The sequence below is a fragment of the Esox lucius genome, chromosome 19, assembly GCF_011004845.1.
Source record: "Esox lucius isolate fEsoLuc1 chromosome 19, fEsoLuc1.pri, whole genome shotgun sequence".
NCBI classification, from domain to species: domain Eukaryota; kingdom Metazoa; phylum Chordata; class Actinopteri; order Esociformes; family Esocidae; genus Esox; species Esox lucius.
In genome coordinates, this window is record NC_047587.1 from 30,463,841 (window position 1) to 30,485,951 (window position 22,111).

Sequence of the window (22,111 nt, forward strand, 5' to 3'; positions counted from 1 at the left end):
TTGTAGACTCCATACTTCTCTCCACTAGGGGGTGGTGTTGATGTGATTTTTCTCCACAGGGGCGTTAGGCAAACTTAGGTGCAAATCAGATAAGAATCCTTGACTGAGTCAGTGTTGCTCTAAACGGATACCACAAATGCTCCAAATGTATTCTGCCACAGCAGCGATCAGAGAACTACAGGTCACTAATCAGATGCTGTTTGACATAAACTTCCTCTCTCTGTAATTAGTGTATAAATTACATTGTAACACAACTATTACAAGAGCCATTACAGTCAACCCAATTAGATGATTCAGTGGTGGGGCTGGAGGCTGCATCAAGTCATCTCCTGGTAACTTCTTTGAGTCTGGGACCAGTTAAGTAACAGAGGTGAGGTTCTGGCCTGGGCATAGTAGGTTTGTTCAAGCAAGGGTGAGTTCAACTGTACAGAACAGTCCGAAACAAATGTATGGTGTAGGACTATGATCTTCCGTCGAGTAGAATTGAAAGGAGATTGAACTGCTAACCGCAAGATTTTGAATATTTTACTGAATACAGGCTCAATTGACCAGAGGTGAGAACTCCCTGGACAGAATGGCAATGGACCATCTGGTACTGCAGCTGGCTCAGTGATGTTGATGGCATAAAGCCCGATCAGAAGAGGCTCTAAACATCCTACCCATCCACCCAAGATGGTGGTGAGCCAATTTGCACAACCCTCTGCAGGACCCCAGGGCAATGTAGGTATACTGCAACCAGGATTTGAACTCCCGGCTGCAGAGATGCAGATTTGAGGCAGTGACTTGATTGTGCCAATCTGCAGCCCCTGAATACATTTATAATGAAGCAAAATAGAATTAATACAATATGTATTTTGGATAAGTACAATATAAGAGGTAAGATTGATAACCACCACACCATCCTTTACTTTGATCCTTAAAGAGTAATTTAATACATCCATGGTATTCTACTATTCAATAGCGAATAGCCACAATCTCTGAAATAGACTGTAGCAATATATTCTTGTACCAATTCACAACATTGTATCTTTCAGCAAAAAATGATAGGCCTTAATTACATAATCCATTCTGGGATTATGTTGTTCCATCGAAGAGCCAGGTGAAAACATGAATTAATTTCATTATGATAACATTAGATAATGTGACAGGAACACTCACAGTGAATATTAATTTCTAGCTACATTATTTATGTGGCCTCACTGACTGTGATTTGTCACTGTCATGTCATGGTATTAATGCAGAAAATGGATTGGTGACAAGCCAAACATTCGGGATTCTGTTTTTCTTCTGTATTCACACATCAATCATTGGTTCTGGCAGTGTCCCATCATAACAGTGGTATTATTGATATTATTGATTGAATAGCTTTGTGTGAAACTGAAAGACGTGGCTTCATAAAGGTTTCAGCAAAATTAATTATTAAACTTTGACTTTGAAACAGTTACATTAGTGAATGAATGGCAGGTAGTATAATGTTATTTGACCGGTTATTAAGATTGCATTTTTATTCGGAATTTTTGTGGCCATTTTGCGTCTGAAATACATCTGATTATTTAGACTATAGTCAAATTACTAGCTTGCCCAGTTAGGTAAAAATCAGTCAGCAGCGCCAGTTCTAAGTACATAGGAGAGAGGTGGAGAGCCCAGAGCAAGGCAGAGGGAAGGAGGAAGACTAACTCCGCCTCCAAGCCAGATCATCTCACATTCCTTATTCACAACCCCATACGTTAGAGAATAGAGAGAAAGGGAGAAGGGCACCAGAAGAAGGAGAGCAAAACGACCATGGCAATATTCAAAACGTCTGAGCTTGACTTATACGATCATAGCGCATCTGTAACGTCGAATGGGGCATGGAGCAGTCGCGTACACAGAGTTCAGCTGAATGACGTTACACCTGGTTTGAGGACAAAATGAGGGTCATCTTCATCCAGAACGCCGGTTTCGTCGCTGCTTTCTCGGGAGGCAATGACGCTGAAGGTTTCGCCTGTTAGTTGTGAGTTAACGATGTTGGCAGCATTTTTACGGTAGATTATGTGAACGGCCCAGAATAAAGGAAAGACTAAAAGATAATGCCAATAGCCTACTACACGGATAACGAAAATAGAATAGCCCGATATTTTATTAAAATTAATATTTTTTTTCTTTCTGAATTGCTCGATTTTGAGCAACATTGTTCATATCAGAGAAGACATAAAATCGAAAGTAGATTTAGCTTCCGACATGCATTCGTCTTTTGAATTCTGAATACATATTTAGAGCACTGTAGGCCACAGCCTGGAGGCTACCTTTATAGTTAGACATATATAATATGCATTGCATTATGTATCAGGCGCGTAAAGACAGGTGATATCTTCTTTATAATCTTGCTTTTTTATTTAATCGTATAATAATGACGCCCTTTTATAAGGCGACAAATAGATGACTAGATGTGGAGATAATTCTTTGATCACCAAATAATGAACTAAGGGAGTAATCATTAGACAAGCGGAATAATTAATATAATATTTACGCATTATTCCTTGTAATTTATTTTATTTATTACCAGTATTATTTGGCCTATAATAAGTATTACTATAATATAACTATTTCTTTAACAAATAGCTTAGTTTAAGATAATTTACTGTGGGAGGTTAGTTTGAATATCTCCCTAGAGATGGAAACACCTTGTCTCTCTGCCCACCGAGGGCTGACCCGTCCTGAGGCCAAACATACCTCAGCGGGTAAACCACATGGGACTGACCTGTCCCCTTCATCACTACCTGCTAGTCTTCCGATGGCAGAGACACCTTCCCCTGGCGACGACAGCAGGAGACATTCAGGCTTCAAGAAACACCATCACAAACATAACCTGAAACACCGATACGAATTGCTCGAGACCCTCGGAAGAGGGACCTATGGCAAAGTCAAGAAGGCAATTGAACGACACTCCGGGAGAGAGGTGAGAAACTTTACGCATAGGGATTTATTGCGTACAACCATGTATGCCTTACATATCCGTATACCCTAAACTTTCTTACCGTGCGACTCAAATCAGTTAGGCTAACATGTAGGCCTACACAGTTTGTATACACTTCAAGCGTAATCCTGAGTCATACAAAACATTGCTGCTGCAAAGGGGACGTAAATAGCTACTTTGTTGCGCTCCAGGCGTGTGCGTATTTTTTTCCCCTCTGGGAATTCCCCCATGCTCATAGGGCCCTAGAGGCCTTGGGAATCTCTTCAGCACGCGCGCTGTCCCCAGCAGTGCCTCGCGCCCGGAAGCTTAAGTGCAGATGGTTAAATATCGCTACTGACTGATTGATGGAGCTTAAATGACCCAAACGAAACCCGTAATTGAAACCGGCCAAGTCTTTCAGTATACTTCTGTCTACTCACATTGAATGGGACTGGAGTGTACGATGTATTGCTTTTACGTTAACTGGGCCTGTTTGGCAACTCTAACTTGAGCCAAACTGAGAGCTGGTCTATAATAAAACACCATAGCTACATTTAATGTTGTTAAATGTTAAAATTTTTCTGCATGTCAAAATAATGCAAGTAGCTTCTTGAACAACTGCCTTTGCCAGTGTTTGTCATCTGTTTTGGTTTTGTTTGTGTCTTCAACAAGTTCAGATTTTGGTCAACAAGTTCTTCAAGTTTCACCATTATGTTTTTGTCATTAACTGCTTGAAATCTGCCCTCATGCGCTTTACTTGGAGACCTGTGTATCTCACCTCTTCAGATATTTCCGTGTGCTGCAGAATCTGACCCATGGGCCATGGTCCCATTTTGGCAGAACCAGAGGAACTTTCCATCCATGAGTTCTGATTCAGAATGCCAGGGGGGGGGACTCAGTAGGGTCAACACCTCTCTCTGTGTTCCATAGCTCTTGGCACATGCATCATTGGTGGGGCACCATAAACCCATAGCTCCAACAGCTGCCTCATGTGGCCTTTCTGGCTAGTTCCCCTGCTTTATGGCATCAGTGCTTTATAACAAGTTTCCCAACTCAATAAACACACAAGGGCCTTGAATATGTTGACTGGCTAGGTCTGTTTATAGCCTAATGACGTTTCGTGATGTTATTAAGTCAGCATGTTATGTCTCATTAATAACCAATATGTTCTTTCAGTTTGTATGCTGTTAGGAACCGTATATCCTGGAATCATACTTGAGATATATGGAGTGATGATCATTCCTCCTCTATCGGTGAGCCCAGCTTGCCTTGGTTCCTTAGCCCTTAATGGCTGCACTTCAAATTGCAGGCAGCAGGGCTGACCCTGGAACAGAGGGTAGGTTGTAGCTAATAATAGTTCAGTCTGAACAGTTTCAGTCGAATGAGTCACAGTGTAATTACCAGTACGAGTGGCCGTGGGCCGTTGGTAAATCTTCATTGTATTCGGTTCAGAGGCCCAAAGACAGAGACGAAAGAGGGGTTGCACAGACTGTAGCCCTGGGGGCATGTTAGTCCCGCACAGTGCTGTGATAGTGCACATGACCTCTGACCTCAAGAGCCCCAGGTGTCCATACGACACAGATGGCAACACGGCGAGAGAACATTGCGCAACAGCTCGGCTGGCCCCGCCCACATCACTTTCCCTGGCGCGCCGGCTTCTTTAACCGCTAGACTAAATGACAAGAGCAGAAGGGAAAAGAGATTGAGAAGAAAGAGACTGATGGGTTGTGGTGTGTGTGTGTCTGTGTGTGTGTGAGAAGCTTGGAAGGGACTGTCATTGAGGGAGATCGATTTCATGTGTGAGTACATGAGTTTACAAGTGTGACCGAGACTGTTCAGACGTTCAGCAGAATCCATTGTGTTGGATGGCCGCTCCCATTGGATGGGAAGCCAGTATGTCTATACACAAGCAGTGTGTCTGGCAGGCGCATGCATGGGCCTATTTATATGACAGTGTATGAGCATTTATTAGTCTTGCCCTCGTGTGTTTGTTGTGCTGTCGTTGTCGCCGGGACAGACGTCCGCGCGCCCAAGTGTGCTTGCTTGTGTGTAGGCGTGCCTTAATGTGTGACTGTTGGCGTGCGTGAGGGTTGGAGAGGTCTTGCGTGAAGTGAAAAGGTTGCGGTGACAGCAGGGCCCACAGTGGGCAATGACACATGAAAGGCCATCGCAGACAGGAAATGAGACGAGAATGGAAAGTTAATATCCTGTGGAGGTCCGGGGGAGAGGGAGGGAAGAAGGAGGAAGGAGTTCAGAGACGGGGAACGCCACCGTAATGGGAGGGGTTACACAGTCCCTTTAATATGAGCTTTAAGCAGTGGATTACCTCACCCCCAAACAATGGATTCACTGAGGATTAACAGGGAGGAGACGGAGATTCACTGTGTTGGGATGTCATTTTGGAGTTATCAGCAGTTCTTACTCTACCCTGGTTATGTGGTAAACATACTACATTGAGAGATGGCTCTGCTCTCACAATAAATCATAGGGTCCAGCCATTGTCATATCCCCCGAATCACACACACACACACACATGATATCTCTATCCCTGTCTCTCTCCATCCTCACACACACACACACACACACACACAAACATGATATCTCTATCCCTGTCTCTCTCCATCCATCCACACACACACACACACAAACATGATCTTCTGAGAGAAAGGGGCACTTGTGATAGACACCTCATCTATTTTAATGGGCTGAGAAAAACGCTGCCCGTTGTCAGGCTCCAGTGGAGGAGAGCGGGGCCTCTGGCAGAGGGTGTCTGGGCCGGGTCGACAGGGCAGCGATCTGACGGTAATAGCCCACCACTCAAAGACAAATGCACACATGCACTGTGGTCACTCAGCCAGCCGGCCGGTGGAGGATGCCCGTCCTGTGACTAAACTATACTACCGGGTCCCTGGGGAAAAAGAGACTAGCCCTCTGGGATAAAGGGGTGATGGATAAGGGCTGGAGGGGTGAAGGATTCAGGGGTGGAGGGGATGGACGGGTTAATGGGTGGAGGGATGAGGGGATGGAGAGATAAGGAGAGGAGGGATGAGGGGGTAGAGGGTGGAGGGTGTTGAGAGATGAGGGATGGAGCATTGGAGGGATGAGGGGTGGACGGGTAAGGGATGGAGGAGTGGAGGGATGAGGCTGGGGAGGGATTTGGGATGGAGGGCTGGAAGGATGCTCGTGTGGGAAGATTGCGGGATGAATTTATTTTTCTGCACTCTGTGTTGTTGGGTGGCTGTGACTCTAACGATTCGAGATCCAGTCTTCTGCGAGCAGTGTCTGTTGATACTGTATCTACCATGAGGAAGGGTAAACCATCCACACACTGCGTCTCTATTCCCTATTAAATTAAATCACACACCTCAATCTCTCAATGATGACATTGTGTCAGTTTAAACTGTAACATCTTTAAGTAGAGGATGTTTTGTACTGGATTTCTATAGGATCTGACACCGCTCATATCCTCCTAAAAACATCAACGTCAGACTCAAGTAGAAACATCATGGTGTTTCACATGCTGACATATGGGAATGATGTTGTTCATATCACCATGAAGTAGTGGAAATACACAGAACAATGAAGATACAACACCTCACCAATAAAGACCAGTGTCAAACTGAACAAAAAAACACCACTCAGAATGTAAAAACAAAACAGACCCTTTACTGGTTTATATACAGTATGCTCTGGATGAGGGAAATTATTCTGGTCTGGGTTATTTTTATGAATGTACACGGTAATTAGCTTGGCACAGAGTCAGCGTATGTGGTTTCTACTGCCTAGCCCTGCAGCAGAACTGGCCTCCACTGTAATTGACGTCTCTGCTAGTATGGAAAGCTTTGTTCTCTCTGTAGGCTAGCTAACAGAGCAATGTTTATTGACTCCAGGGTACAGTAGTAAGGACAGCTCAAACCTGAAGTATTTGTGCAGTATCTCCTGATAGGACCTTAGATCTCTGGTTTATTGAAGTGTTTGCAATAGGCCAAAGTACTGGATGACGCTAAGTGTTTTTCAGAGCTATGGTATAAATCAGCATGATTTGTTGGTCAGAAAATGTGTTTGTTTGCCACTTGCATCTAAAATGGTGTCTAGCTAGTTTAGAAACCAGGCTCATAGCGTCCCTACAGTAACTCCATGGCTAGGTATCCACACAGCGCGAGCTGCTGTTGCCATGGAAACCTGCAGCCCAGACACTCTCTATTGTCCTTCATGTGCTACCTGATATATCCATTAGTCTGGGATCAGGCCTCGCCCGTCCGCTGCAGACCGAGTCTCCAGCTCTGGCTGTCTGTTAATACCATGAAAATGGTACAAAGCAGGCATCCATTTCTGCACTACATGTCACCTTGTTTTCTTTCGTTTACCTTTATTTTCAACTATAAAGACACTCTAAATGATACAGCTGGAGCCTGTCATGACTTGCCCGGGGTCTCAGAGACCAGGGGTCAAATGTCACAGTGGGTAGAGCCCCAGGCTGGATGGTCATGTAAGGTTCATGATATCCAATGGATATTTATTTAGATTTGTAACACATAAGAAGTATGTTTTAGCAACGATCAACAGAGCAGCATTCACCGGCTGTCTTTGGTGATGTAAGAGCAATCACTGTGAAGAACAGGCTGCGATGAGCTGTATGTGTTTGGAAGGCTTAGGGGTGGCGCTGTGTTGACCTCACCCTCATTCTGCTGACGTGCAATGGTTTATCATCCTCTTCTCTTACTGAGCTCTCACTGACTTTGATTGACCGACCCTACTGGTCATTCTCTCCATAATGAGTCCAGGTCAACTGACCAGAACCCATGTCTGTCTTGTCTCTGTTGTCAGGTGGCTATCAAGTCCATTCGGAAGGAGAAGATCAAGGATGAGCAGGACATGGTTCACATCCGCAGGGAAATTGAAATCATGTCATCCCTAAAACACCCCCACATCATCTCAATTTATGAAGGTGGGTGTTGTCGGTCGGTCTGTCGTGCTGTCTGTCTGTGTCTGTTGTTTTGTCTGTCTATCTGCTCTCCCCCCAACAGCCACACCATAGTCTGTTCCCTGCTCCAGCTGTGCCTGGTCCTGCTGCAGAACTGTCATGTTATGACAAGCAGATGTCATAATAAGTTCTGACCTTGGCTTTGGGATGTTATTCATCTTTTCTTCTCTGTTTGAGACGGCTCCAATGTGTGCGTGTGCTGAATTCAACTTTCTGAATTGTACATTTGATTTGTGGTCTCAAATACAGATTTGAAAATGTGTGTTGGGGGGGGGGGTATCCGCGAGGTTAGCCTCTCTCCCACATCTAAGAGGTCTCTTCTTGTGTCTTCCTGGTCTTTATCTGAGGGCCAGACATCTGCTGCTACTTATATCTCCAGCTGGGAGCCAGGTTGAGACTGAGGGGAGGAGAACTCCACCCTGCTGATGCCATTCACATGCACAGGGAGGGAAGGCCATACGCTCATTCTATAGCCATCTCCAAACACTGTATATCGGTCCCACTAGAATAGACAACTCTCAAAAAGTCCAAGGCTTCAGTCGTATCTTGTATTGCATATTTTCTCTAGTTTGACCCCACACCTCTTTTAGAAAGAGAAATAGAGATTTACAGAGGCTGATACGGAGGACTTTACCTTTTTCCAACATAACAAGTCTGACCCACAAATGAACCTCAATCAGCAGTTGAACTTGGAGCATATAGGAGCTGTGAGCCTGATCTAGTGCCTGATTTTATACCACACGTCGTAAATGAATAATCTGCCACGTCGTGACTGTTGTGCCAAACCAACACTGCCCAAATTGGCTGGCTATGACTCTGCTCCGGTTGAGTTCAAAGTCTGCATATCTTTATTGACCCAAGTGTTGGCAACCAACAATCAAACAGTGTTATTTTTCATGAGAACGTACCAGTCGTCAAGGGTTTTGGTTGTTGCGGTTTAACCTAGTTTGTATACGTCTGAAAAACTGATTAGTAGAACACTCCTATAAACTAGCCTTTAAGGAGTTGGGGTGCTACTCCCTCATCTGTGTGCTGCCAGCCCCTCTGTCTGCAACCACCCAACCCAGCCGTTTTTTTTTTCAGAGAGGTTGCCCAGTCTCTGGTGTTTCTCTTTAACCATTGTTTCTGGTTGCGGGCTGGCCCCCGCCCAGGATAGCCTTGCAAATGTATAGACACAGATATGTATATCCGGCAACACCCGTGTCAACAGCTAACTGCTTGTGTGAGGCAAAGCTGAACCAGATGTGCAGGGTTGAGATTGATTTCCATGCTCTGCATCCATTCTGCCTCCATCAGCAGGCCTGCGAGCACTTAAAGCACATTTGCTTGTCACTTCCAGCACAATTCATAACCTCATAACTCGATTTTAAAAGAGCGTTTTCCAAAAAGAGTCTTCCCAAAGCACTAAATTCGTCCCTTTCGGTTTAAAGGGTATTCATGTAGCCTGTTGGTGTACCGTTCCGTGTAATGCTGTGCAGGCTCATACTCCAATCTGAAAGGAAAAATGTACTTCATAATGGGGACTTAACATTTCCATTCATGTAAAACACACAACAAAGCAATACATGTTAAAGGGCTCACTTCATACATCAGCACACATTGGAGCACACAAGGCTAGTTTTTCTTTGTAGCTTCATTGTCCCCTAAAACTCTGCTACGGTAGTGATTAGCGAAAGACTTATGTCAGCAGCTCTTAAGGGCTAGCCTAGTGGACCCAGCGAAGAGCAGCCAGAGCAGTGGGACAATAGGTGCTAATTAGTGCAATCTGAAGCTGGCCGGTCTGTGTCGAAAGATGGAGTGACAGAGTGGAGGGGGCAGCTAGCTAGCGACGCCCAAACCCAGCGGGTCGCAGATAGCACGCCTTCCATTTATGTAAGCCAGGTAATTACCCCATTGGTTCATGGGGAGGGTGGGTCAAAGGTAATGAGGGCCCACGGTGTGCTCTCAAACGTATCCCCGCCATGGTTCGGCGGAAAGGTTGTTCCGGGTCAAAGCTCAGTCGGCCAATCAGAACCAACCCCGGGACATCTGGCTGGGTTCCAGCACGTTTGCTCTGCCTGGTAGAGCAGTCACAATCAGAAAAAGTTACCATCAATCAGCCCCAACATGTTTTTACCAGAGATTATTTTATGGAAAGGAGGGGGAGTTGAGGAGAGGAGTGGGCCTGGGATGATGCCCGCTTATGGGTGTAGACAGTGTTGGATAGACCTCCAACCCTGGAGCCCCTGTTGTGTGGGAAAATACATTGACAATAAACAACATGGCCAACAGTTGTGTCATCATCATCTTGATCTCTGCCTGAGTTGTCATCTCCCATAGTGTGCTGCCTTTGGCATGACGAAACACTCCGGTTGTAGCACATGATAAAGGCTGGGTAGGCAGAGGTGGAGCAGGTTCTGAGTGAAGCCTGTCAGCCATTGAGGATTCCTGCCTATTCTCCATGTGAGTGTGGCTTAGTTTGGTCCTCCTCTCTCTGTTCCTCTCTTTTTTCTCCTTTCCTCATCTCTTTCACCTCCTCTCTTTCTTCCCCTGTCGTTCCCTCTCCTTCTCCTAAGGGTTTTGGCTGATTAATATCCCCCCTCTCCCAGCAGTGTTGTTAAGACTCAAGCCAGACCCATTAGGTGGGGTTGGTGGTGATGTAATGTAGTCGTACAAACAGCACAGAGCAGAGGTGCAACGTGCTCCGGAGTCCGGAGTTTGAACGTAGCCAGTGGCTCAGAGACTGGGAAGGGTGATCACTTGGACAATATTCACCATAACACTGTCCACTGAAACCATGAATGCCTCAGCTCCAATGTACCTGCGCCTCTGTCTCCCCCAGTGTTCGAAAACAAGGACAAGATCGTGATTGTCATGGAGTACGCCAGCAAGGGCGAGCTGTATGACTACATAAGTGAGCGCCGACGCCTGAGTGAGAGAGAGACGCGACACTTCTTTAGACAGATAGTCTCCGCTGTGCACCACTGTCACAAGGTAAGGCCCCGCCGAGGCTCTCACACACACACACACACACACTCACTCACACACACACACATTCACTCACTCACTCGCATTTCAGTTAATCAGATGCAGGTTGAAATAGCATGATGTTTTGCTTCTAACCGTATATAGTCCTGACATGGCGAAGTCATGACTTGTGTTTTTCTTGGCCTGGAGGACAGATGTGACGCAAGCCATTGCCCATGGTGCTCTGAGCAGACCCTAGTCCCAGTTCTGGCTCCCTCAGCCCGCATCTATTGTCATGTGTCCCTATCTGTGGACCCCCGCGGAGCCCTCAACCTCCCTCCGCTCATTACACCACAGCTCCCCCAGGGAGGGCGGTGTTAGGACCTCCCCCACCCCGGTCATAATCTCTACAGATGGAGACGGGAAGATGTTGTCTCCTCAGCAACTAGGGGAATCCCCAGACGCCTAGCCCGTAGGGATGAGTCGCCGGGGCAACCGCATCGGGGGATGGGGTAGCGTGGTGTAGGGTGGGGTGACGTATCATGGTTGTCTGACACAGCAAAGGAGCGTACGGGGTGAGAGTGCTGATCAGACGCGCGTCGTCTCCTCCAATAGGAAGCTTGTGAACATGTCTTCCTTGTTGCGGCTAACCAATTGGAGAGGCGGAGCATACTGAAGACCCAACGGGTACAGCTGTAGTCCGCCCATCCCATCCAGATCTGAAATGACTGCACGCATTTCCTGTCCCTGTGTGTACCACATGTTAATGCCTGCCTTGAAAGGGCCACTAACTACATAGTTGCTTTTTAATCAGGACTGGAGTGAGAACATGATTTATCGTGGTCCATAATTACAGTCTTTTGTTTATGTGGCACATGGTAAGTTAGGAAGGGAAAATCACTGCGGAGTGTTGAGGGCTAGGCAGCAGGGCAATTAAACACTTCTAGAGCAATTGGCCCACACTGTATTCCCTCAGAGGAAATATTTGGTGTTTATAAATTATTTGGGTTGAACAATACAATAGTTGTTATAAATCTATCTAGAGAAATGTAAAATGGTGTCAGAAGGTTTGATATGTTTCACAACTTACTTTCTGCCTTCTGTTTTTTGGGTCCTTTACAGAATGGGGTGGTGCACAGGGATCTGAAACTGGAAAATGTGCTACTGGATGAAAACTGTAACATTAAGGTGAGAATGACACTTTTACAGAGAATTATACTTTTTATCAACTCCACTACTTTGTACTGCAGTCTCAAAAAACTATTGGGCTAACAAAAATGCATGCAGAATCCAACAAAGGTTTAGGCATAATTTAATATACAAATTATCACACTGGATAGCATTAAGATAGCACCCAAATATTCTCACATTTCACAGCATTTGGACAACAAGTTACATCACATACATAATTACAGTACTATATATTCTTCAGCACAATAAGGGCCGCACATACAGATGACATGCATGCTGTGTCTTGCTTCTCATCGCTCAGAGTCATGTCATTTTATGTAGTCCATAAGACTATATATATTAGGTGCATTAGCACTCCCAGCACCCTCTGGAATATTGGCCTTCTCTGGGCTCACCTTTTGTGCTCTTCCTTTGGTCTGGAACATTCCGACACTCACCCGGTGCATGCCTTCAAGGTGCCGAATCTCAGAGCGCAGTGCAACCTCGCCTCGCGAAGGGAAAGCGCTGACGGACCCTGCACTATACAGTCTCTAAGAGTCAATTAAGAACTTCTGCTACATTTCACCACACCCTAACAAACTGTAAGGGAAGTTTAATAGAAAATGTCCATCGGAATCCTACAGGATGGTTCTAAGTCATGATAGAACTTCTTAAAGTACGTTTTTACTAAGTAAACAAGAGCATTCAATAAAATCTAAATAATATTTAGATAATATGCATGTTTCTATTCACATTCGCTACTGGGAACATATTGAGCTTGGCAAGTGCACAGTGACTTGACCAGCCCCTTGACCTGGCTGGTAGCGTCCATTGATTTCTGAACCTAGACCGTTACGTTGCCACTCACTGGACTGCAATACACATTGGGCGACGCAATATATTCATACAGGACTGATTGGTGGTATCTCTTGCAGAAGGTCTGCATGTTATCTTGGAAGGTAACAAGTGAGAATTGAGTTTAAGTCTACATTATGAAAAAGTCTATCACAGACTAGAAACAAAATGTTATTTATCTCAATCAAACTCTCGTAATGTAAACGTGCCCTGACTCATAATGTAACTCTGCCGGACTCTGAGGCCGTCGGTGCCATGGTGACATTTCATGACCTTCGTGATTATGCTTTACCGGATCGCTATGCTCATCTGTCTGTGTCTCCTTGCCAGATTGCTGACTTCGGGCTGTCCAACCTCTACCACAAGGACAAACTGCTGCAGACATTCTGCGGCAGCCCACTCTACGCATCACCGGAGATAGTCAACGGAAGACCCTACCGCGGCCCAGAGGTAGGCTGTGGGTTGGGACTCCTGCATCTGATAGGTAGAGGTGGAGGGAGGGAGATAAGGAGAGAAAGTGAATGGTGCAAGGGGCGAGAGAAAACGAGGGGAGGCATTAGGACTCCTCTTTGATGGGATTACGCCCCAGTCAGTTCGCAGCCCCAGAAACTGCTCCGTTCTCCATAGGAGGCCACAGATGGTGTCTCTGCTCCCTTTGAAGACTTTAAAATTGTTTTTGCTCACAGTATCCTTTAAGAGGATCTGAATGAGCCACACAGACGGACCGGCCCTGTGACTTCACAGCCAAGAAGGGGCGGGACTAAGAAGTGGTCTGTTTGAGAGAAGAGAGAGAGAATGTGACCAAATAGCCTGAAAACAATTTAGTGACTAATTCCTCAGTAATTCTTCTTCAGGGCGTTTTCCAAATTGCAAAAAGAGATGTACATTATAAAACAAAGTAAAAGTCGTATTTTTAGACCTAAATCCAACCATTCAATTTAGTATAATTCACTGTAATTTTCGTCAGAGTGCTAAAAAAAACAACACAGAGATTGTAATCAAAATTACAGAACCCAGTTGGGAAAATGCCGCAAATTACAGCTAACACTGGAAACAAAAACAACATAAAGTACAACAATGGCACAAACCCCATCTCTCCCTCCCTGTGGCCCTGTCAACGGAACCAATCACCAAGGAGAGGTCTCATTCAGTGACCCAATCACACAGGAGAGGTCTCATTCAGTGACCCAATCACACAGGAGAGGTCTCATTCAGTGAATCAATGACAGAGGAGAGGATTTTATTCAGTGAACCAATGACACATGAGAGGTGTCATTCAGTGAACCAATGACACCGGAGAGGTCTCATTCAATGAACCAATGAAAGAGCAGCTCCAGGGTTTGACATTCCTGGCTTGGTCATAGAGGAAGTCCAGTCAGTCTGGGGCTCCTGGGGCTGCCCTATCTGATTTCCTGTGGCCTGACAGTCAGTCCCAGTCCCAGACCTGCGTCGCGGCGCTGGGCTTGCTATATCCCCCTGGCCGTAAACAACAGCCAGCCGCATTCCTTCAGGAGTCTTGTCCTTCCCTTCAGTGGCCTGATGTTTGGCTAATCAGTGACTGGCAGTGTCTCCTGAGATCTGTCAGGGCCAGGATATCACACCCCTAACCCTTCATCACTCCTTTGTCCCGAATTCTGCCCCATACCCCAGACACTGGTCTAATTTAACCAGTTTAATAAGAAAGACACATTGCATTAGGTTAGTGGTCACAAAGCTGACAGACAGAAAGTCAGACAGAAAGAAGAAATAGAGAGTTCTAACTGCAAAGAAACCCCTTGGCCCAGTCCAGACTACACTGATGTTTATCACCGTTTCTAGGGCTCAGAGGACGAAGGTGGTAACTAGGGCCAAGAGATAAACAGCATAGCTGCGTGGTGCTTTGTCTGCTTACACTGTTTCAGCTGTCGCTACAACATGTTGCGACGTTCCCAGTTCCAGTAGTCTCACATTTAAGGTTTTGATGATCTGTTGCTAACCTGCTAATGGCAATCAGCCTAATTATCAGTCATTGTAAATAGGCTAATTGGACCATGAGATTCCTATCCTTTCTTACTGCCTCCAGTGTCTTACTTTACTGACTGATCTTTCATATTCAGTCTATCCACTGATTCTCCTGACCTGCGTATCGGACCTGTGTGTTGACCTGTTTGTGTTCTGTTTCTGTAGGTGGACAGCTGGGCTCTGGGGGTGCTGCTGTATACCCTGGTCTATGGGACCATGCCCTTTGATGGAGGAGACCACAAGAACCTTATCCGTCAGATCAGCAATGGGGAGTACAGAGAGCCCTCCCAGTCCTCAGGTATGCAAAGATCTTCTAGCCTTCAGTTCTCCACACAGCAAATTGATCAGCATTCCTTGTTGATTTTTCAGCGTAACATTTATCTCTGACACTGTAAGATTGAAATTAATGCTTGTTCATGTAAAAGGACCCTTATGTTGGTGTTAATGGTCATTGTTGGTGTTAAAAAGCGAGTGATTGTGTGATTATGCCAGTTTTAATCAACAGGGAGTATATAGAATATACATGTTTAAAAAAAACATTCAATGGTTGTTCAACTTTAAATGGCTTTAGAAATCTCACAATGTTCTTAACTCTGGAATTCATTCTGCATGCAGGTTGCAAGTTAGATGTTCGATTTCCTAACTCTGGCTGGATTCCAATAAGAATAACACATCACTTTGCAAGCCATAATGTGACTTGCAGTTGCAATATTCAGGTAACTTTCCCATATTTGCCAGGTTTTTCAGAAACTTGGCAAATAGAAAGATTCCTGGAAACAGGAAGTATAAAAGCAAAAAAAATCCTTTCACCAGAATATCTGGGATGTTTGGGAAAGATACTGGAATTTTGCAACCCTACTTTACAGCTTGTTATGGCATGTAAACCTTGACTTTCAGGCCATTATATTAAAGTAAACCATATCATTTTGGATAATGCTTCACTATATGAGGTGGTAATGGGTAACACCAGTTGATTCAACACTAGATCATTTCCTGGTCATCATTTGTTAACTCTTTAGCATTGATGGATAGTACATTCTCAATAGCAACATTTCCAGTGTTGTCAGCTGTGCCTCCACTATGCATACACACAGGATGCTAACTTGCTTCCTTACCTTGCCCTTTCTAGATGCCCGTGGTCTAATCCGCTGGATGTTAATGGTGAACCCGGAGCGGCGGGCCACAGTCGAAGACATTGCCAACCACTGGTGGGTCAACTGGGGCTGGAAAAACAGCGTTTGTGACTGCGAGACCCAGCGAGAAAGCGGCACCTCCTCTCCTATGCTAGCCCGCTTCATCGACTGGCAGAACCGTACTGAGCCCAGACCGGGAAAACCCAGCGCACTCCTGCCCCTGGTCCTTCGCCAGCGCCCCAAAAAGTCCAAGAAGGATATTGAGGTGGGAGACGGGCCTCACGGTGGGGGAGAGGGGGACAAGCCTGGACTGAAGAGGCCCAAAGGGATTCTGAAGACTAGGGTAATGGAGGAACGTTGCTCCCCGAGCCTGGAGGAGGTGGAGCTGGGGAGCAGTGGAGGGATGATGGAGCTCAGGTCAACTGAGGGAGAACCAGGCTGCTCCAGCCCCGACAGAGAGGAGGAAGAGGATGAGCCTACCCTGGCAGGGGGCTCACCAGCCAAAATGGTGCCCACCCTTCCCAAGAAGGGCATCCTGAAGAACAACCAACAACGGGAATCCGGGTACTATTCCTCCCCGGAGCGCAGTGAGTCCTCCGAGTTGCTAGGGGGCGGCGCCATGTCCTTGGTCACCGCCTGCCGCTCCCCTCCCAGGAGAGTCGTGGGAAGGAAAGGCATCTTGAAGCGCAACGGGAAGTATTCTACCTACAGCAGTCCTCCCTCAGCCTGTGCTCTCGGGGAGCCCTCGTCAGGGGGTGACTCGGGTCTGTCCCGCAGCCAAAGCCGCCCGTCCAGCATGGTGTTGGAGGACGGCGTCCTATCCCCTAGCCTGTCTCCGGACTGGCCACCCATCGCCCCTCACCGGCCCAACATCAGGGCCTGCGTGTCAGCCGAAAACCTACTGCAGCTGGCCAGTTTCAAGGGCTTCCAGGCGGCCCCTCCGCTCCACGGGTCAACGTTCAGTCGGACCCCTAGGGCACGGGGGTCCCCGGGGGACAATGGCAGCTTCTCCTTGCTGGGAGATCTGGACGACATGACTCAGGTGTACCAGCAAGCCCTGGACATCAGCAGTAACCTCACCTAGCCAAGGACGGCCCATCAAGGAAGAGAGGAGGCAGCCAAGTGGCCAGGCTGAGTGTAGAACATCTGTCTCTGTTGGTGTGTGTGTGTGTGTGTGTGTGTATGTATGTATGTGTGTGTGTGTACATGTATGTGTATGTCACTGACGACCAGTGACCAATGTGTTGCTGGGATAGCCAACCTACACCTTTTGGGAGGTTATAGTTTTCTAACTGGGAATCAGTTCCTTTTTAGAAACTATGTCATACACACATACATACAATACATGCGCTATTATGCACTTCTCAGGCCAAAGGAAATTCAGTTAGCAGGGTTTTCTAACGATGCGAGTGGAGAGAGAAACAACTGGCCCCCCAGCCCGCCTCCACCATCCGCCAAATATACTTTGCTGTGTTCTAATGTTTACATGTTCAGCAAAAGGCAAGTTAGAATCACAAACGCAGCAACCAGAAACTGGTTGCCACTCGAAGTGAACCATGAATTGAGTTTGAGTTTACAAAAGCACCTTAAAACTCACACCGAGCACATGTTTTTGTGATCTTTTACTTCCTGTAAAAAACAGGGTGTTGCTCCAAAGTAACTGACAATGTAAATTATTTATTAATATTTTCCTAGATTTTAGTCGAATACAAAACTGGTGGGTTCTGGCAGTACTGGAAGAGTCCAAAGCTCAATATCTCCAACTCTTTGCGTGGAACTGACATATATAATTATTGTTACCCAATTAAGTGAAATATGTGTACATGATATATTAATATGGCCTGATATGTAAAACAAGAGGCTGTGTATATCACCATGAAACTGTATGACATGGTATTAGGGAATATGTAAGGGCTTTTTAGATCCATATGAAATTATGTATGTCATTTCCTGAAAGTGGAAAGAGATGGATGCCAGACGACCTGTCACCAGTTGTGCTGTTTTGATTTGTATACATGTGAATGTGGTGAGAGAGACCCAGGACCTTAACAGAACACACAGTGACCTATAGCTTTAAAGAAACACAGGTCAGAGGTCGCACAGACCCTAAACCAACATTTGAGATGAAACAGTCCCGTCTCTGTCTGAAACAAAAAAACACTGTCAGGAGCAATAAGCCCAGAGAGACGAGAGTCTTAAACATACCCTTTTATGCAGGGCTTTGTTGTTTTTTTGTTCCCCCATAGTTTGATGTGTCAGCAGTTTGGTGATTTGGTTGAACACAAAGCGTGGCCAGAACAGCTGCCCAGGCCTGGAGCTGCTCACCTTAGTGAAGGTAGATGGCCCAGACGCCCTCTCACAGCCCCGGAATGTTCCTGGCAAATAAACAGCCACGTCTGTGGTTGTTAACTCTGTAGTGCCAAGTTGCTTTGAGTCTTTAAACCTCAATTCTCTGCAGAGTTTTACCACCTCAAAATGGCAGGGAGAAACCTACAAGATGTGTGTGCCCGATGGACTACAAGTCATGTGTCTCAGGCTGTTTTCTGCGGATACTGTTAAATTGCTATAGCCTAGTTCATTTCTGCCCTCCAACTCCACTAAGGGCTTAGTGGGAGGATTTCTTTCATTGCTCTGATGATGCAGCACATTCCGCAGACAATGGCTGAGGACATGTTGGTGCGAGAGATGTTATCAGCACCTGGCTGGTTAGTTCTGGGGTGTGGACTGCTGGGCCACCAGCTGTGTGTACAAGCCATTATATCAACTGAAGACAATTAGTCAGCTATTGTTTTTTATTAGAGAGAGAGAGAAAGTCAAGGTTGAGTGAAAGAGAGAGGTTGTGTGTAGTAGAGGTTTTGGAAGGAAACAAGGTTTGGAGTGCAGGAGATGTTATGGAGGATGGTGAGAGAGCAGAGAGCTTTCTTGTTGGAAAGAGTGGAAAAGCTGAGTTGAAGGAAACAGTGACGTAGACCAGGGAAAGTAACAGGGAAAGTAGAATGAAATAATGGGATTGCTTTTAACCAAAGATATTGTAGTTTCATGGATGCAGAAGATGGACTGGGTACTGAATATGTCCCTTGAATTTATATAATGAATGGGAAACCCGTCTCAAAAATAAGGGCTTTTGTTTGGCTCCTAATTGTGTGTGAATTGATTGTTTTAGACCAAGCTGTTGAAGCAACATCAGTCATGGGCTGAGGCTTCAGGGTGTGTTCAGAATGGCCTTAGTGTGCAACACATTTTAACCTGGGATGACGAGGGAGATCTGGGACGGAGATATCAAATAGCATCGTAAAATGGTTTTAGAAAACTACAGCATCCCCTAGCAAACAAAGTAAACATGTTAAATGTTTTCAAAGGTCCTGGGTATTGATCAAAACAACAAACCCATTACGTATTATATTGCATTTTATTGCCTTTTGTATTGCCTTTTATTGTCAACTGGATTTACAGTGATACAATTATACTATGTTAGTATTTTGTTTATTACGCTTCTGTTTTTGATTCTCCAAAATATAGAAACTTTATATTGCTTTATGTTATGGCAGAAAGTATTTCTTCCCTGAGTTTGGTTCTAAGAGATGAGAGGTCTGATCTGAAGTCAGTGGAATCTGAGTGCTTCCTCTGGTTTGGTACACCTGAGGAGTCAGAGCAACTGACCTAGGTTCAGCCATGGTGCAGTCAGATAGTTTGTCCCTGTGAACTGATTAATACAGCCTAGTGAACCTCAGAGGTCATGGCCTTGATTTTAAACCAGACCCCTTTCAAAGAAAGAGATGCCAATTGACACAATCCAAAGGGAAGATCCTTGGCTTTTCATTATGAGACATCTTTCTCTAAAATACTGACACATCAGCAACACAGGGATAAACTCCTGGTTTGACCGTAGAAGTCGTAGTCTGAGTCCATCACTACCAAAAAGGGGATGTCCTAAACTAAGGAATGACATCAGGAGAAAACAATGGAAAGAATCTGATTAATCTCTCAATCTGCCAAACTGGAAATAACTGATGCATATCCGTTAGTTAGTAGCAGAAACTCTGATCATAGGAAAACTTGACTGGATATTGTTATTAAGACAATAATAATAATAATAATAGTATTATTGTTATTTAATTATTATTTTGTTATGGCTCATTATTTCATTGGCTATTGCCAAGGTTATGATTTTTTTGGTATCAACTGGTGAACATGGACTGCCAAGGTAGTTTAAGTGGAGTGCCTTTGCTATCTTTTATGATCAATAAAATTAAAATGTTTGTGATAATGAGAATAATTATCAAGTGTTTGTTTTTTTATTCTTGTATTTATTGGTGAATAAGCCATTTAATTTGACGTATAAAGCCACTCTGTCCATGCTTTGGCCTGCTTGGGACTTTGTTAATGACATACCGTAAATGGAGGAATCGTTCTTAGGAATATGGGTGGGAATGATGTGTCATTTCATTGTGAAAGCATAGGTCAAGTGTGTGTTTGGGAAGTACAAAACTATCAAATTTCATCATATATGACAAAGTCTTAAGACATTTTCTGGGAAGGAACCCACATTTCATATGTCCTCTACAAACCATGCTACTGTACTCCTGGAACAATTTAAATAAATGGATCATGTCAAATACTTTGTGTTTCATGTCTGACTGGTGTGTTCTGTGTTTTTAGTTGCTCTATCTATCTTGCTTTTTTGGCATTTATGTCTGTAATCTACTTGCACATTTACAGAATTGGCAAAATCCCCCTGAGAAACGTCAGGGTCAGACCAGAAAATGAGTGAGTGTGTGTCTTCTGGAGAAAGAAGAGTTTCTGTTGTTGGGAGTAGAATAGAAAGAAGTGGTTAGTTGTCATGGCAGAACATGGCTGCTGTTAGATAATTTGATCCACATTTACATTTAAGGGGCTGGGCTGCAGGTCTGGCTGTAGGTAAGGAGTCTTTGTGTCTTTGGTGCAGATATGTGGCTTATGCGGTCCAGAACCGGCAGGGCAACACGCCTGGGAAGAGAAAACATGGCGTATCTAGTGATCGAGGAACCCCTAACAAAAAGTCACACTATAAAGTAAACTAATGGTAGAGTTTATATCTAGCTCCTTTTGTATTCTCACATAAATGCTGTAGGTTTTGTGCAAGGCCATAAAGACACTAACAAAATAAATGATTTAATATACTCCACTTTGAAATATTATTTTTAATAAACCTTGTGTACACATTGTTTCTAGAATGTTAACAAGAATAATTAAAAGGTCCCTTTCGGGTTCCGTTTTATAGATGAGGTTTTCACACAGGTTTCATGTCCAAAATGAATGGCAGGTCAGACACTACATAGGAAGTTACAAACAAAGGAGAGCTAGGTCTATAAACAATTCCTTTAGATAAGAAAACAGGTTGTCAGTGATACGAGGGATTAAAACAGCAATGTTCAGAACAGGACTCAACACTGTAACTACATCCCTGACACTGATATGACCTGAGTTTTTTCTTCTTCTGGCTACTTCAGGAAAATCCGGTTCACTTTCTGACCCTTAAATAAAATACAGCTGCCAGACCTTCTGAAGCCCCCTCCTTCTATAGAAGGTAAGCCTGTGCATTGGACACTGGATGGGACCCAACATCAGACTCCAACCCCCATCCGGTCCTTTACTGTGACCCTGAGTCTGCCTGGGAGAGATGGAAGTCGACACTACACGTTAAAGGCTGGGTCCTATTGCCTAGGAACTACTCATTTGAGGCCACAGCTTTTTCCACTCTACTTAACTGAGGACAAAGGCCATCACATCGAGAGGATTCGAAGACATAAAGGATCTAGAGAATATACAATTAAAACCATACTTAAGTTAACCACTCTATTAAGGCTTACATTTTTTTTTAAGTGGAGCAAGTAAATAGAGCAAAAACATAAGCCGAGAGCTGGCCTAGTCAATGGTGCCTTGGCGTGTTGGCTAGCTGCAGGCAGGATATTCTACAGTGAGGTTTTGGGGAATGGGGGTGGGGGGGGGTTTGTAAACCGAGCTGCCAGTTCATAGCAGGAAAAATAAACACAGACCGAGCAGGCCTGAGTACAGTAGAGCGTGTGTTCCTTAGATAGCTGACGCAGA

At 45.0% G+C, this 22,111-nt stretch overlaps 1 protein-coding gene across 1 annotated transcript; it reads left to right on the top strand.

Moving 5' to 3' along the window:
• Positions 1-1,692: 1,692 nt before the first annotated feature.
• nuak1b (NUAK family, SNF1-like kinase, 1b) lies at positions 1,693-20,642 on the top strand. Its single transcript, XM_010898193.3, has 7 exons — positions 1,693-2,938; positions 7,763-7,883; positions 10,741-10,892; positions 11,988-12,053; positions 13,221-13,340; positions 15,057-15,189; positions 16,021-20,642. Exons 1-7 carry the CDS (start codon positions 2,654-2,656, stop codon positions 17,106-17,108), a joined length of 1,965 nt encoding a protein of 654 aa, XP_010896495.1. The 5' UTR covers positions 1,693-2,653; the 3' UTR covers positions 17,109-20,642.
• The last annotated feature ends 1,469 nt before the right edge of the window (positions 20,643-22,111 follow it).

What these genes read in the sequence shown, in the direction of transcription:
- nuak1b (XM_010898193.3), top strand. Translation starts at nt 2,654, where the DNA reads ATGGAAACACCTTGTCTCTCTGCCCACCGAGGGCTGACCCGTCCTGAG. An exon ending in AACGACACTCCGGGAGAGAG is followed by an intron (nt 2,939 to 7,762) that starts GTGAGAAACTTT and finishes CTCTGTTGTCAG; the next exon opens with GTGGCTATCAAGTCCATTCG. An exon ending in ATGAAAACTGTAACATTAAG is followed by an intron (nt 12,054 to 13,220) that starts GTGAGAATGACA and finishes TCTCCTTGCCAG; the next exon opens with ATTGCTGACTTCGGGCTGTC.